This window comes from Herpailurus yagouaroundi, unplaced genomic scaffold, assembly GCF_014898765.1.
Source record: "Herpailurus yagouaroundi ecotype Mexico unplaced genomic scaffold, PumYag 29, whole genome shotgun sequence".
Taxonomy (NCBI): domain Eukaryota; kingdom Metazoa; phylum Chordata; class Mammalia; order Carnivora; family Felidae; genus Herpailurus; species Herpailurus yagouaroundi.
The window spans coordinates 26,997,158-27,013,603 of record NW_024412377.1 but is presented as its reverse complement, the minus strand read 5'-3'; the positions used below and the strand labels follow the sequence as shown (position 1 = coordinate 27,013,603).

Genomic DNA, 16,446 nt, shown 5'->3' with positions numbered 1-16,446 from the left:
ATGGTGGAAGGGGTGAGAGAGCTCTCTGGAGCCTCTTTTATAAGGGCACAAATCCCATTCATGAGGCTTCCACTCTCATGGACTAATCACCTCCCAAAGACCCCACCTTCCTATGCCATCACATTGGGGTTTAGGATTTCAACATATGGTGTATGTGTGTGTGTGTGCGTGTGTGTGTGTGTGTGTGTGTGTGTGGCGTGTGTGTGTGTCTGGGGGGAAGACACAGATATTTAGTCTACAATACCCGGAGTACAAGCTTCACATTTGTTTTCTTCTCTGCTACATTCTCGTAATAGATACTTTCAGTCCATTCAAGGCTGTCAATATCATCCAAATACCTATGATGACTTCTGAATTCATAACGTCATCCTGAACCTCTCTCTGAACTCAAGACTTGTATATCCATTAGCCTATTTGCCTTTTCCTTTCAGATATCTAAGAGATATCTTAACATGTTTCAAACTGAACTTTTGATTTCCCCCACCCCCACCAATTCTATTCTACCTTCCATCTTCCCCATCTCAATTATTGGCAACTCTAAACCTTGAAACGCTCCTTGAGTTCTTTTTTTTTTTCCTTACACCACACATCCAATTTATTAGAAAGTCTTGTTTTTACTTGCAAAATAAATCCAGAATCTGATAGATTTTCACCATGTCTTTTGCTACCACATGATGTAACCCATCATTATCTGATACCTGAGTTAATTCAGTGGCTTCCTAACTGCTCTCTATGCTCCTCCCTTTCCCTCTCTACAGCAGCCCAGGACACCCTATAAATCCTGTCATTTCGTGTCACTTGTGTATCCTGTATTCAACTCCCCACCCACCATGGCTTCTTTACTTGCTCAGGGTAAAATCCAAAGTCTTCCCTGTGGTCTCTAAGGGCCTTGTGACCTTCCCTCCCCCTCTCCATCACCACTCTCCCCTTGTCCACACACTTGACAAACATTTTGCTTCTTCTTGAGCTCTTTAAGCATATTCCTATTTATTCCCAATAAGGTCTTTCCCCAATAGGGTCTTTCCTATTACCGTCTCCTTGGACTGGAATGCTCTTCTTCCAGATACTTATTTTGTCCAGATTCTTAATTCCTTCCTTAAAATTATCTTAGTGGAGGCCACTCTTGACCTTCTTATATAAAAGAGGAACCCACTCCTCTCAATACTTCAGTCCTCCTTAGCCTGTTTTTGTTCCCACCGCTCTTACCGCTGTCTTACATATTATATATTTACTTGTTTGTTCTCTTTCCCCCTGGCTCAAGCCAGGGCATATGAAAACATGAGGAAAGATTCTCTGACTATTTTATTCATTGTTATACCCCCAATGCCTAGACACAGAAGCAGTCAACAAATATTTGTTGAATGAACACACGGAGTATTCTCTTTTTGCTAACGCAGTAGCGCTCAAATATTCCCTGATACATCCCATCCCTAATTTCTTCCTTTTCTTGGGAACAATGGGCACACCATTCTTTAATTCAGATTTAATTTTTAAGGCAGAATGACAGAAAGGGACTGGTGCCCACGTGGACTAACACAGGACCAATCTGATAATGGTACCTCTGAAGTTGCCAACATGGTTACTCAGAGACCACCATGCACGGGCACTCAGTTGTCTACTCACTTCTCATTATTAGGCTTCTCTAATTTCCAATCCCATAGCATCTTTCTTCATCAAGTGTTAAATTATTTTACAGAATAACAACAAATTGTTACATTTATGTTTTTTTAATTTAGAAACAACCACAAACTTACATGAAAGTTGGAAGTGGGGTTAAAGAGAACATTTTATGTTCTGAATCATTTGAGAGTAAATTGTCAACTAGATGCCCCTCACCTCCACTTTCATGTGTATCTCTAACAAACAAGGTCCGTGTTCTACATAAGTCACACCGTCACAACCGGGAAATTAAGTGATACAATACTAACACTACATTCTTTGTCTCCTTTCAAGCTTCACTAATTATTCCAACAGTGTCTTTTGTGACAAAAGGACCTTATTTAGAATTAAGTGTTGCATTTAGTCGTCATATCTCTTAGGTCTCCTTCAATCTGGAACAGGTTTTTAGTTTTCCTTTGACTTTCTTAGCCTTTTGCAGATTAAAAAAAAAACCCACCAGCAGTTATTGAGTGAGCTGAGGTGCCTCAACTTAGGTTGTCTGATGTGTTCTCATGATTAGAGTCAGACTATGTATCTTTGGCAGATATTTCACAGAGTGATGGTGTTCTTATTGGAGCCTATCAGGTAGCACATGGTTTAGATTATCCACACTACTGATTTTGTTTTCTGTGTTTACTTGATTAAAGGGATATTTGCAAGCCTTGTTCACTGTAAAGTACTCTTTTTGCCTTTATATTTAATAAATATTTGGGAGGAGATAATTTAAAATTGTATAAAGTTGTATAAAGTTCCTGTTCTTCATCGTTTATCTATTTATCTATCATTTATCTATTTGTATCGATATGGATTCATTGATTCTTATCTTATTGTAAGATTTATTACTATTATATGTTTTTGCTTAAACTTCCCTAGACTTGGCCAGTGGGTGCCTTTTCATGTTAATTCCTCTCTCCTTTTGACAAGCTCTCATCTTTCTTTGAGTTTTTGTTTTTGTTTTTGTTTTTTAGCAATAAAATGCTTCTGGCTTGTCTTCTATCTCTCAAGCCCTAGTTCTAAATTCAGTCATTTCTCTAAGGAGTCCTAGTTCTTAGGCCTATTTATATCTTTATTTCTGTATGCATCTATACAGTCATCAGCAACTTTGGGTTCATACCAATTACCTTCCGTTGTAGTCCAACATAGAGTTTATTCTACTTCTCTCTCTCTCTCTCTCTCTCTCTCTCTCCCTCTCTCTCTCTTTTCATATTGGTAATTCTCTTCACTGGCAGTGAGAAACTTGAATCCCATTATCCTTGCTGTGTTTACTTATTTAATGAATTTCCCTGTATGTAACAGATCTCCAGTCACCACCATCAGTTTCCACCACCACCCTACCCTTTCTTACCCTGCCAGTATTTCAGCACCCTTCTGGGACATTCCCTCTCAGGTGGATGCCCTCCTCACTCTGCTCAGGTTCTGATACCATGCAGTGGGCAGCTGTCTTACATGGATAACGATTTTACATTGCTGAGGCTCTGACACCTTTGTAATAGGCTGCTCCCTGACCCCCTCACACAACTTGGAGTCCCTCTGGCAGACCTCCCATATGAATCTCCCTCCATTAACCCAGTAAAATCTTGTTATATTTCATTTTGATTAGGCTTAAGATGATCTACAAACGGAAATTAGTTTCAGTTTACTGCAACATTTTGATTTAAGTGCTACACATTTTTTTCTGAAATATGCTGTTTTCTTTCAGCCAATAGTATATTTCATTAATCAGGGATCCATAGCCTTCTCAGCCATGGCTTTCAAAGGGGCATTGCCATGACATTGTTTATTTAATTAAGTTGATTAATTACATTAGAAGAATGGTCCAAAATGGAACCCACTTGATACAAATCCAGGTAACTTTACAAAATCTACAATGCATAGATTCCAGAATCTTCAGATTGAGCCAGGAAGGCAAACTCTCTGGGGGTTGAGTGTATGGAGTAAGCAGTGTTGATTACCCATCCACCTACATATTGGATACAACTGGGTGGAAGAATAAAAGTGAACTTACACTTCTAAGAGTTACAAATACTTAGCTCCATATTCTTTTAAGACTGGAGAAAGGTTTAAAAGAAAATAGTACAAAACTACCCTATGACCCAGCAATGGCATTACTAGATACTTACCCAAGGACACAAAAATACTAATTCAAAGGGATGTATGCACCCCAATGTTTACACCAGCATTATCTACAGTAGCTAAATTATGGAAATAACCCAAGTGTCCAACAACTGATGAATGGATAAAGAAGATGTGGTATGTATATGTATATGTGTGTATATATATATACATACACACACACACACACATACACACACAATGGAATATTACTCAACCACAAAAAAGAATGAATCTTATAATTTGTAATGACATGGATGGAACAAGAGAGTATTATGTTAACTGAAATAATAAGTCAGTCAGAGAAAGACAAATACCATGTGATTTCACTCATATGTGGAATTTAAGAAACAAAACAAATGAGCAAAGGAGAAAAAAAGAAAGAGAGAGAGAGAGACAAGCCAAGAAACACACTCTTTCCTAACTATAAAGAACGAATTGATGGTTACCAGAGGGAAGGTGGGTGGGAGAATAGGTGAAATGAGTGATGGGGATTAAGGAATGCACTTGTGATGTGCACCGGGTGATGTACGAAGGTGTTGAATCACTATATTGTACATCTGAAACTAATATTGCACTGTATGTTAACTAACTGGAATTTAAATAAAAACTTTAAAAAAGTAAAGAAAGTAGTATATGTGACAACAACCTTGAAATGTATGACTTTTGAAGACAATGTTTTGTTTCCACTTTCAAGTAGAGGTAAGATCCGACTACTCTTGAAAACTTCAGAGGAAGACTCTTCTCTCCATCCTTTGGGTTGACTTAGGAACAGCAGCTTGTCAACTATAAAGCGTGATACACTGATTTATACTACGAGGTAGTGGTTGTGGTACTCAGGCAGGATTAACAGATGGAAAAGTCTATTTTTATGACATGCCCATTTGTGATTCTTGGGGCAAAGTCTGGGTTGTTTTGGTTTTGGTTTTGATTTTGGTCGAAGTCAGTTTCTTTTGCCTTTCTAGTGTTAATGACAGCTCTAAAAAATGCAGGGACTAACAGTCCCTGAATGTCAGCTATCCCTTGTGCTACTATAGGCTTAGTCGGAAAGTATGAACTTCCAAAGCCTTCTTTGCTCATGAAACAGAGGGAGCTTTTTGTGAAGCATCTCATATCTTTTGTCACAATTTGCATTTTTGTACAGAAAATACTTCGCCATAAAGAACTAAACCACTACCTGAGATGTTATGGTGATGTCTGTAGATTGTCTGTATATCAGTGTTCTTAGTCCTTCCACTCTTTGTGAATGAGAGCATCACAAGGGGTCTTTAGTAAGACGGATTTGTATTTGATTCTGTTGGGTGGCTTGACTGAATCTTTTCTTTTTTTCTGAACCTCACTACTTTATCCTGGTTTTTCTCTTTGTACTGATGTGATCCTAGGCAAGTTGTGTAGCCTTTCAGTGTTTTCTCAACTATAAATGAAGGATAGTAATAGTACCTGACTAATAGGTTTTTGTAAAGATTAAATAAAGTAATACAGATACACACTGTTTAGCAGAGTGCTTGATGTATAGTCGGTGTGTAGCCTATTTTATTGTTTCTGTTCATCGCTGTTATTCAGCACTTGGATTTTCATGTTTTTAAAGTCTTTTTTTCCAATGGTAGTATATTTGCATCAGCTGGCTCGGGGATATTTTGGAGACTGCAGTGATTCACAGGTCTGGTGTTTATAGTGGGCATATCAGGAAATGTAGTTGGCTTTTTTTTTTTTATTGCTACCACCCTTTGTCACCAAGAACATTTGTTACCTTTTTCCAATGAGTAGAGGAAAAGGTGAGTGGGATTAACTTTTCCCTCTACCCAGAGGAAACACCAGGCTTTGGGGGTATTTTGTAAATTCTGGAAAAAGGAGGAGGAACTTAGAATAGAGCTGAGCCATGTTAAACACGTGCTGAATTTAGAGACACGAATTGAAGTTGCACCACTGGTGCAGTTAGGTAAGTCTCAACAGCACCTGGAAATAAAAAGGGAAAATCAGCGGTTAGGGTAAAACAAGGTCAGAGTTTGATGAGGAAGAGGTGTTGAAGGCACTGGTGAGAGATGATTTAAGGAGATGACTCATAGGCTGTGGATAGGCAGAAAAGGAGGTAACGGCAGAGAGATGTTTAAAGATTATGGGACAACCAAAGATGGAGAGGTCAGGAGATACGCAGTCCTTACTAGGCTGAAGACCCAAGGTACTGGGTACAAAGGTTTGGAAGGGCTGACAGAATACGAAGTTTTGGTGGTGGGCCCAAATTGTAATTACAAGGGTCCTTATAAATGGAAAAGGGAAGGAAAAGAGATAGTGTCAGGATGATGCCCTATAAGAGATTCAAAGGCCAGTGCTGACTTTGAAAATGGGGGAAGAGGGCAAGGAGCCGGGAGATGTGGTCTTAGAAGATAAAAAAGGCAAGAAAATGACTCTTCTCTGCCTCCAGAAAGGAAGGCAGCTGTGCTTGATTTTAAGCCAGTACACCTTGATTTTAAGCCAGTAAGACCTATCTCAGACTTCTGACCTCCAACTGTATGATATTAAATTTGTGCTGTTTTAAGTCACCAAGTTTATGGGAATTTGTAACATGAATAATAAGAAACTAATTCAATATCGTGGTGCATATGTATCCAGTCTGAAGGATCCATGCCCACCACAAACCTGTGAGGACCACCTTGCACTTAGATCACCGCTTTGACGTTCCTGCCCAGGCTTGCGAGAGGTTGAATGAGTCGGTTTCCCCAGCCTCTCAAGGAACACATATGGTTGGCTGGAAGCCATGGAGAACCAGTATGGAGCCGAATTCCTCCTGAATGGAGTAAGGAGGCCTGTTTCAGCCCAGAGGTGTGAAATCTTGGCTGGATTATTCCAGTAAATTCTCAGGATGCCTGGCAAGCTCCCTGGTTTGCAGCATTGTCTCAGTAATGTAAAGCTTGAGCCTCTGAATGGATGTCCCCCTCCGTGGGCAGCCTGTGCAGGTAAACTGGAGCGCTACCTTCACATGGTCTCCGGCTTGCTTATTTCCTCCACTCTCCTTACGGGTGAGTGGAGGTGGGCTAGGAAAGGTGGGGTTATAAAAGTAGAAGAGCACCAGAGACCTGCGGACCCAGCGTGGCTCATAATTATCTGGTCTCGTCACGTCTTTGTGGCGAAGAAGGGACTTGTCAAGCGTCGAACTAGAAGCTTAGCTCAGGCCATTTCCCTCTGCGTGACTTGGCAAAGAGAGAAATTGCCCATTACTTTTAAAAATGGAAGTCTTAGCTTGCCTTGGAAGGGAATCCCAGAGACGTCTGGCTGAGCGAGGGGTCTTGGTAGAGCCAGGTCAGGAAAAGTTGGGAAACGGAGCCGAGAAGGACAGCCAAGGGGGCAGCACTGAGCTGGGGAGGGTGAGGGAGTGGGGTCCCCCGTGCCCCAGCTCGGCGCCCAGCACTCTCGGCCTGTATTTCAGCCAGGGAGGGCCGGCCTGGGGGGCCTCTCACTCGCCGTCCCGCCCAGGGCGGCTCTCCCGGGTCTCCCCCTATTTGGCCCGCGCGGCAGGGCTCTGGGCGGGGCCGGAGGAGCGCGGGGGTGGGAGGCCCGAGGAAGATGCGCGGAGTTGGCTGCGAGGCCGAGCGCGGAAGGCGGAGGGGTGGGGATCTTGGGTGGGCTGCCCCCTCCGCCCTGACCCGTTCCACGCCCCGCGGAAAGCGGGCGCTGCCAGTCGAATCGCTCCCCTTTCAGGAGGGAAGGGGGATCAAGGTAACTAGCCCCTTTCTGCTTAAAAAAGCCAAAGGAGATCGTGGGTAGCTTCGCAGCCGCTCCGTCCCACTCCTGGACCATGCACCCCTGCATCTTCCTGCTCGGCCACGGGCGAGGACTTGATTTCTTGAGCTGAGAGCTAAACCTCGTCGACTTTTCTTCTCCCCAACAACTGAATCATGCCATGTGCCCAGAGGAGCTGGCTTGCAAACCTCTCCGTTGTAGCTCACCTCCTTAACTTTGGGGCCCTTTGCTATGGGACACAAGCTCAGCCAGGCCCGGTGCACTTCCCGGACAGGAAGCAAGGTTAGTGGCTTTTCTTTATCTCCTTTGAAAACCGTGGTGGTGAGACGCGTGGAAAGTTGGTTGCTTCCCCATCCCCTCCCCCACTGGCTGAACTCTGCAAAGCCGTTTGGCTGAGTCGTAAGGAAATCTAGGCTGGGAGCTCAGTGACATAGGGTGTCTCGGAATTCATTGTTGAAGGTGGTGATTCCTTAATTCTTACTGAAAGGCGAGTATCCCGGATCTCTTTCACACCAACGCTGAGGCAGGAAAGACCCAAGTGATAGCTGGTAACGCCCCCCTTTTGTCTTCTCTTTCAATGCTGCAGTGTTTCAATCCTCTATTTTTCAAATTCTGAACACGGAAAATGATTTTTTTTTTTTTTTTTTTTTTTTTTTTTTGAGTTCCAATCACCACTGGCAGTCATTGCAGTATTTTCAGTTAGTTTCAACTCTGGACAGGGGAAGGGAAATGTGATTCCGGCCCCCTGCTGAGTGAGTTTGGCTGTGTTTTGGTTTCCTGGAAAGATTAAGGCCTGTGTTTTAAAAATAATTGTTCTTTTGGGGGAGAATTTACCACCTTAGGGGCTCACCTTTCTCTGTCCTGCCTTCTTGATCACAGCTGGCTGCATCTCCTGAATGTCATGAAACTCATAATGCTATAGAAAACACTGGAAGAGGGTGTGATGACAGTTTGGTGTTATTTAAGCCTGACACCTTGAGCAGAGCGACACTGTTTCCTCTGCTTTTTTATTGGACTTGGAAGGGTCAGAGACACTTTCCCATTTGGTAGGGAGTTCCTTGGGCCGTCTAGGAGAAACAGAGCTCCATCAAGGCCTGAGTGGCTGGAGAAAGTTCCCTGCACCAAGACTGCTAAGGCACCCTGTATGTGTCAGTCCAGCAACCACTGACAACAGCCTTCTGGGGTTCAGGGACTGTTGTTACTGCCTCTGTTTTAAAGATGAGGAAATTTGGTGAGTTTATTGGCCCAGCTCACGGTGGAGTGAGGTTTTGAACCCAGGTAGCCTGGCTTCAGTGGCTGGCCTCTCAGCAATAATAGGGACAACACACACATACACAGACACACACAGACACACACAGACACATACACACTCACACACACACACACACACACACACACACACAGCACTGCTTTAACATCCATTAAGTCCTGTGTTTGCTGACTGTGCTCCAGTCTTGAGAAGCTTCCCTAGCATTCTGACCCCCTTAATCCCCAAGACCACTTGGGTGGCAGACATCACGAGCTTGTCTTTGTTGAGGATTTCCACACAGGATTCTGCCTACGTTGCAAAGTTCTAATACTGCTGAGAGCTCATCTGCTGTGACTTCAAGAGCCATCAGAAACAAGTCCCTTTGCTTTCCTTGGAAGCTGGAGCCCAAACACCACCGGGGTTAGATGTCAATCAGCCAGCACTTGCTTGTGTAAACGGTCCAGATACAATCTCCCACCCCCAAGTTTAAAATAGCAGCGTTTGTTTTTCTTTGAAAAACAGCCCCTTTGTGAAAAGTCTCTCTTCTGGCAGCACAAACAAAGCCTGTGAGCACTTCCCAGGGCATTTGGAGATGATTTGGTTCAAAGACACACATTCTCCTGGGTTGGTTTGCAGCTCCCCTTGCTCCAGATCTACTTTGTAAGCGAATTCAGCTTAGTATAGAGCAGACACTACCGGGCTTTGCTCTCTCCTGTCTGGAAGGTGAGAGGTGGTTGTTTTCCTTGGTTACCATTGGGATTAGGTGCTGAGGGTATTTGATATTGAAAAATAGCTGTGAAGTGCCCTGAGTTTATTAGCAATGCGCAGATATTTAGGTTTTAAAAGCAATTTGTTTTTAAAAGACTTTTCTCCAGAATATTTGTTTTTAATCAACTCACCAGTGGATTTACAAGTAATCTGCATTTGGTACAACAGAAATTTCTGAGCAGGCTTTATTTAAAACTGAGTGGAGAGAGGGAGAAAAACTAGGTGGGGGGGGGTGTACAGAAGGAGAGAGGTAGAGGGAAGGGATGAGAAAATTCTAAGGTTTCTTGGTAATAGGATGACCTGGTTTTTGCCCCAAATGACCAGCCTGCCATTTCACAATGAGCCAAACTCCCAGTTTCCATTTCTACTCTGACAACATTTTTGAATCGCACCCAAGTTCAGAACCTTTAAACTGGCAAATCACTTCATATATCATGTCTCCCATCCTTTTTTTTACAGATGAAGAGGGGGAGGGGCTAGGAGATGAGTCTGTCAGCACCTATTAAATGCCACGTCACCAGAGGGGTGAAAGGAATTACACAACATCCCACAGTTGGAAACGTTCTAGTCCCATATAATCATTAACGTTCTTTCTAGTTCTAAGGGTTGGGCAGAGGCAGGATTTTAGCCCTGGGAGGGAGCATGGAGGCAAATCCAGTCTTTCTTGGGACCAAAAATGGTAGATTTGACAAACTCTGCCCAGTATGCTTTCCACATCGCTCACTTGTGATATAGATACACGTGCAGTGCCTTCCACAAGATGTCTTGGTTCCCAACTAAGTATCAGAACAATGGGAAATACTGCTCTTGTACACAGCATACTGCCTCTCTTCTACAGCCAGTGACAGCCCCTTGGGGTCCTTATCCCTTGTACAGTCTGCAAGTCACTAGCTGCTTCTGTGGTCTCTTTTGCTCCTGGCGACTCTGAAATCAACAGGGCAGGCACTTTATCCCGTGGTGGAGATATGCTTTCTGCTGCATGGGTTTTGCAAGAACACAAGGAGTGTTTCAAGACAAACGTTTCAAGCGTACTTCAAGACAAATGTTCTCGTCATGTATCTATGCTCTTTGAAAAAATAAGGAAGGAAATTATTTCATATATTCTCTTTAAAAATTTTTTTAATTATAATTTAATTTTAGTTATTTTAATTTTATTTATTTTTGAGAGACAGAGCACGAGTGGGGGAGGGGCAGAGAGAGAAGGAGACACAGAATCTAAAGCAATGTCCAGGCTCTGAGCAAGCTGTCAGTACAGAGCCCGACGCTGGGCTCGGACCCACAAGCTGTGAGATCATGACCTGAGCCGAAGTCGCACGCTTAACTGACACTTCAGCGCCACCCAGGCGCCCCTCATATATTCTCTTAATGAAAGAAGAGACTTCACAGTTTTAATATTTTATTTGTGTTAATTATCATAAGCAATTATGGTCTGGAGGTTAGTTGTCGTAGGGTTAGTGAGAAAATCCAACCTTGTGTGTTGTACTTTACAACTTTGAGGGGATCAACACTGTTCTCCACATTTTGACACATATAGTTTTCTATGATAAAAGTATATTTGAAAGGTTACAACAACCCGTGGAAGAGAATTATGAAAATGAACTATTACAGAATTTCATTGCGCTTTTTATTAAGAGTCTTAGAAATTTATTGTTCTCTAAGATGAAAATAATCAAAGTAAAGGGTAAGTATAGATTTAACCTAAGCTATAAAATCTGGCAGGTAAATATTCTCTCACCTCTTTCCTTTCTTTCTAAGCAGAGGGTGAAAGATCGCTTGGTGTTGTGTATTTTCAAAAGCACTTGTGCCAACAGGCTCACTCAGATTTCTCATGAAGTATCATCCATGTTTGTGACCAAGGGTTTCAAGTCTAATTTTCAATAAGGCAAATCCAAGTATTTAGGGCTTATAATGTATTTCCATAAACCTGCAGATGGTAATGTGATTACAGTGAGTCTCAGTCCCCGCCCCTCCCCCCAGCCCTGTTGATGCCCCACCTTGACATCTGGTCTCAGTGGTAGATGCTTGAGAAGCAGCAAAGGCAGAGGTTAGAAGGGTGGGCTCTGGGGTCAGATTGCCCCAGAATGAATCCTCACCCCTCTTCATTGTCTTTTTTTTTTTTTTTTAAACATTTATTTATTTTTGAGACAGAGAGAGACAGAGCATGAACGGGGGAGGGTCAGAGAGAGGGAGACACAGAATCTGAAGCAGGCTCCAGGCTCTGAGCTGTCAGCACAGAGCCCGACGCAGGACTTGAACTCACGGACCGCGAAATCATGACCTGAGCCGAAGTCGGCCGCTTAACCGACTGAGCCACCCAGGCGCCCCTCTCTTCATTGTCTTTTTACAGTGGAGGGAATGAAGGCTAGATGAGGGATGCTTAATAATACCTGTCCCAGAGAACTGTAAAGATTAGACAAGACCAAGTTGATATACTCTAAATGCTGTGCTTAACCATAGAAATGGTAAAAATGAGGAGCTCTTATTATTTCCTGACATCTTATTTCTCCATTCCTGTCATATCTCCTCTGAGCCGGGCTTTCTATTGGCCAAGGTCGTAGCTATCTCATCTTCCAAACTGAGTACCTACCGAGAGGAAGCCGAGGTGAGCATGGGATTCTCCCGTCTCTGCTTGGAGGTTACATCTATTTATGGCCATGGTGATCCTTGGTGGCCAAGTTTCTATCTTTAATACTAATAGTAGCTATGGAGTGCTATTTGTCGAGCACTCTTCTAAATCCATTACATATATTAATCCACTGGATCCTCAAAACCACTCTAGAAGGTAGGTAGATACTGTTATTACGCCCTTGTGTAGGTGAGGCAAGTGCAGTTGGGCCACCACATAAGTCACACCCCTTATGTACGTGGCCTCTTATTTCTGCCCACACTTATGGGCTGCCATGGCTTCGCTGCTTGGTTTGCAGTCAAATGAAGAGGCAAAACTAGTCTTATCTCTTATTACTGTACCTGATAAATAGGCAGTTATTATCTCCATTTATTGCTGTGCAAATTGAGGCGTCTTAAAGAAGTCAAGCCGTTCTTTTCTTGTCAGATCATCATCCCTGGGGAAGGGGGGGGCAGGGGGCAGTGGTAGTATCACTTCTACTAGGTCATACTCTCTGCCAAGTGCACTGCTTATGTATGCGAAGGGAAGTGGCTAAGAACGTGGCTTTGAAATAAGAACCGTGAGATTTCAATATGGATAATATTGCATATTGACTCTGTGCCCTCTCATAGGCTCAGTTTCTTCATCTATGAAAAGGGAATTCACTGAATCTGTGAATCACAGGTTGTGTGGGGGTACTGAATGAGAAGAGACCTGTGGTACTTGGATCATAGCAGGTGGTCATGAAATGGTTACTGTGGTTATTATCATTACATTATTATATAGCCAGCTTATGTTGGCTTTCCTAAAAATCCATTAGATCAAAAGCAACTAGGTCAAAGGCTCTAAATTTGTTTGCTTCTTTATTCTTCGAACAATAGTTGCTAGAGCTTAGGCAAGCTTTTTCTTTCATTTTATGCTTTCAAAAATCATGGTGAGTTCTTTGAGATGTATGTTCAGAGACAGGTCTTATAAGGGACACGGAACTTCTCCTGAGAAGAGTCAGCATCTGGGCAGTGACCAGTCCAATGGGACTGCTGGTCCCATTGCAAGATGATGGCTATACTCCATTAAATAAGACTTTTTCTGCCCTTAACTTCCGTCCCCTGCTCATCCTGGGGTAGCCAGAGGTGTTGCCATGAGTAGTAGAAGAGAAGAGTAACTGAGAATAATACTGTGGAAGTCAACCACATCTACCCTTGCCCCACCTAACCTGGCCTTTCCTCTCCTAAGGTCTGAACTTGGAAGGGCAGTGAAACTCTGATATTAAAGATGTCCAGATATTCCTTGGGGAGTAGGCAGTACAGAGGACTGAGTCAATTTGACTCCTAGGTCATGGCACACTAGCGTCATCATTTTGTGCAAAACCCCTTTCTGGTTTTATTTTTTTATGCATTTTTGTCCCCACTCCCATTCCTCCTCATGGAAAACCATTTTAATGGGTTCCATATGTATTTTTTTGCATATGTTCTGGCAGACTTTGTATTATTGTTTTTGTGTGCATGTATTTTCCATTGATGTAGATGGCTCTGCATTCACTTGTATTGTATCTTATTTTTCAGTGAACATTGTTTTTAAAGATTTTTCCATGTTGCTATGTGATCTATTGCTCCTAAGTGCTGCAATTAGAAGCAATGGGTCTGGATTTTTTTACACCTAAACATTGAGACTATTTATTAGTACCTAAGAGTGAAAACTCTGTGCTCTGCCCATATTTCATCCAAGGCAGAAGTGAACAATTTCACAAAGTGTGTTTGAAGGCAGTTGTCTGGCAGGGGGAGGGTGGGGTGGAGTGGGGTGGGGTGGGGGGAGGCTGTTTTATAAATGTATTCCATGAAGCCCAGTTCTTGTAATGAACCAGACACAAACATACTCCCTGATACAGCAACACGTTACAAGCCAGGCTGCCACGTGCAAGGTTCTAGGCTCCAGAGGCTTTGGGAATAAAGTGCGGTGAACAAAAGGCCTTGTAAAATGAGACCATTCTGGGAGCTACAGGAAGTAAGGCCTTGGGTGAGGGTCCAAAGGAGGGAGAAAGAACTTCAACCAGGGACTTTAAGTGAAAGAAGAGGGGGAACTGGAGTTGAGACTTAAAACATACATGGGAATGCACAGAGTATTGGTAGAAAGTGCAAAAGACACTGTAGCTGGGGCGGTAATACGAACAAAGCAACGCAAGCTAGAAAGTGCAAGAAATCCATCTAGGAGGTGGCAAGTGGAATTTGTTTCTCTCTCTCTTCCTCCCTTGCTCCTTTTCTTTTCTTTTCTTTTCTTTTCTTTTCTTTTCTTTTCTTTTCTTTTCTTTTCTTTTCTTTTCTTTTCTTTTCTTTTCTTTTCTTTTCTTTCCTTTTTTTCCCTCTAAAGCAGAAGATTAGTTATTTTACCAAGTGGCTACTGGTTTGCTGGAAGTAGCCTGTAATCCCGAGTGATGATTAGCCCCTGCTAGAGAGACTCCTTGTTATTCTCAAACATCAGAATGAAGAGGAGGGGGCGGGGACTTTAAACACAAATGAGTCAAAAGGCGTGTGTCCCTGTGTGTGGCAGAGAGGAGTGTTCCCGTCTAGCATTTTTTAAAGTGGCAGGGTCATCTTACCCTTTTATTTTGTGTGTTTTGTAAAAATAAAAATAAACATCCAAGTTTCTTTAAGCAGCCTTTGCTACGTTGCAGAACACTTAGGCTGCAACGGGTGTGAAGTTTGTCAGAGTGTGTATGGTGGGTTAGCTGTTTTTTCATTTTCCCTCTAACCTGAGTTAATGGGAAGTTCCTGAGGCGTTTAAGCTCTTTGTAATAAACAGCCAAGCTCTGTGATTTGTACTAATGAACTCAAGCCTCGAAATATGAAATATTCCTTATACTGACCTTGCCCCTTTCCTAACAGTACTCATGCATTAATTCTCATTTTAATCTGTCTCCCGCAAAGCATCTGCCGTCCAGAGCTGTGGCTTTGTGTTGGTGCAGACTGCCACGTGTCGTCAAGGAGGGGCCCCGAGTCAATTTGAGTTGTTCAGGGAATTTACTGTTGACAGTACATGCGTGGTAGACACAATCTGTAAAATTCAAGTCAGCAGTGGTATTTTGCAATCTGCGAGCTGAGGTCTAAGTTCCAAATAGCAGAGCATTCACCTTGCCACAGACTCATCAGGGAATTCCGTCACTTTTATTTTTCGTGTCCTTTTCTTTCAGCGCATTTTGTCAAGGCCCTGCCAGAATATCACGTGGTGGCTCCTGTCCGCGTAGATGCCAGTGGGCATTTTCTATCATATGGCCTGCGCCATCCCATCACCAGCGACAGGAGGAAGAGAGATTTGGATGGCCCAGAGGATCGGGTGTACTATAGAATTTCCCACGAGGAGAAGGACCTGTTCTTCAACTTGTCAGTCAATCAGGGATTTCTTTCCAAGAGCTATATCGTGGAGAGGAGATACGGAAATCTTTCCCGTGTTAAGATGGTGGCTTCCTCGGCACCCCCCTGCCATCTCAGGGGCACAGTTCTGCAACAGGGCACCAGAATCGGGGTTGCAGCACTCAGTGCCTGCCAGGGACTGGTGAGTGCCCGGGTCTATTACCTACCTCCCTTCTCTGTCCCCAGGCCCCTATAGTCTCGTCCTGCATGTCCAGCACCAGTGGGTTCACAGACACATTCAGCACATGCACATTGAACACTTGTGATGAGCGTGGTCCAGGCTGCCAAATGGGCTGGGGAGAAATGCAGAAAATCACATAAAAAGTGGATCGATCTGGGAGGTATGGAGAGTCAAGGCACTGAGGGTTCAGAGCAGGGAGGGTTCAACCGGGAACAGCATGGGAGGAGGGGAGGATTGGAGGTGGGTCTTCAGTCTCTGCGGCGGCTGGGAGGGTATTGTGACTGACTGGCTGGCCGGCCCTTTGGAGTTAGGAAAACCTGAATTTGGACTGAGAGGCTTACCAGTGGTGAGTAGCTGCTATGGCATAATGGCTGACTATGTGTACTTCGTAATCAGATTCGGTGTGGGAAGTTAGGCAGTCCGTTTATCCCTTTGTGCCTTTGTTTGCTCGTTTGTAAAGTGGAGATAATGACAGTACCCAACTCATAAAAAAAGGGTTGGCAAAGTATGGCCCACAGACCAAATCTGTACTGCCTCTTGTTTTTTATAAATAAAGTTTTATGGGAACACAGGTAAGCTCATGTGTTTATACTGTGTATGGCTGCTTTCAAACTACAACAGCAGAGCTCAGTAGTTGGGATAAGGACCGTATGGCCCACGAGGCCCAAAAATTGCTCTCTGACTTTTACAGAAAAAATTTACCGGCCCCTATAGTACAGTATTGTGAGAA

The 16,446-nt window shown here is 43.3% G+C and overlaps 1 protein-coding gene across 2 annotated transcripts in view; it reads left to right on the top strand.

Moving 5' to 3' along the window:
• The first annotated feature begins 7,343 nt into the window (after positions 1–7,343).
• The window catches only part of ADAMTS12 (ADAM metallopeptidase with thrombospondin type 1 motif 12), a 332,472-nt gene continuing 323,369 nt past the window's right edge, over positions 7,344–16,446 (top strand). For both annotated transcript variants that reach the window (XM_040494910.1, XM_040494900.1), the window contains exons 1-2: positions 7,344–7,791; positions 15,316–15,677. In XM_040494910.1, coding sequence (XP_040350844.1) covers positions 7,665–7,791; positions 15,316–15,677 — 489 coding nt within the window. In that variant the 5' untranslated portion in view covers positions 7,344–7,664. The remainder of the gene's footprint in view (positions 7,792–15,315; positions 15,678–16,446) is intronic.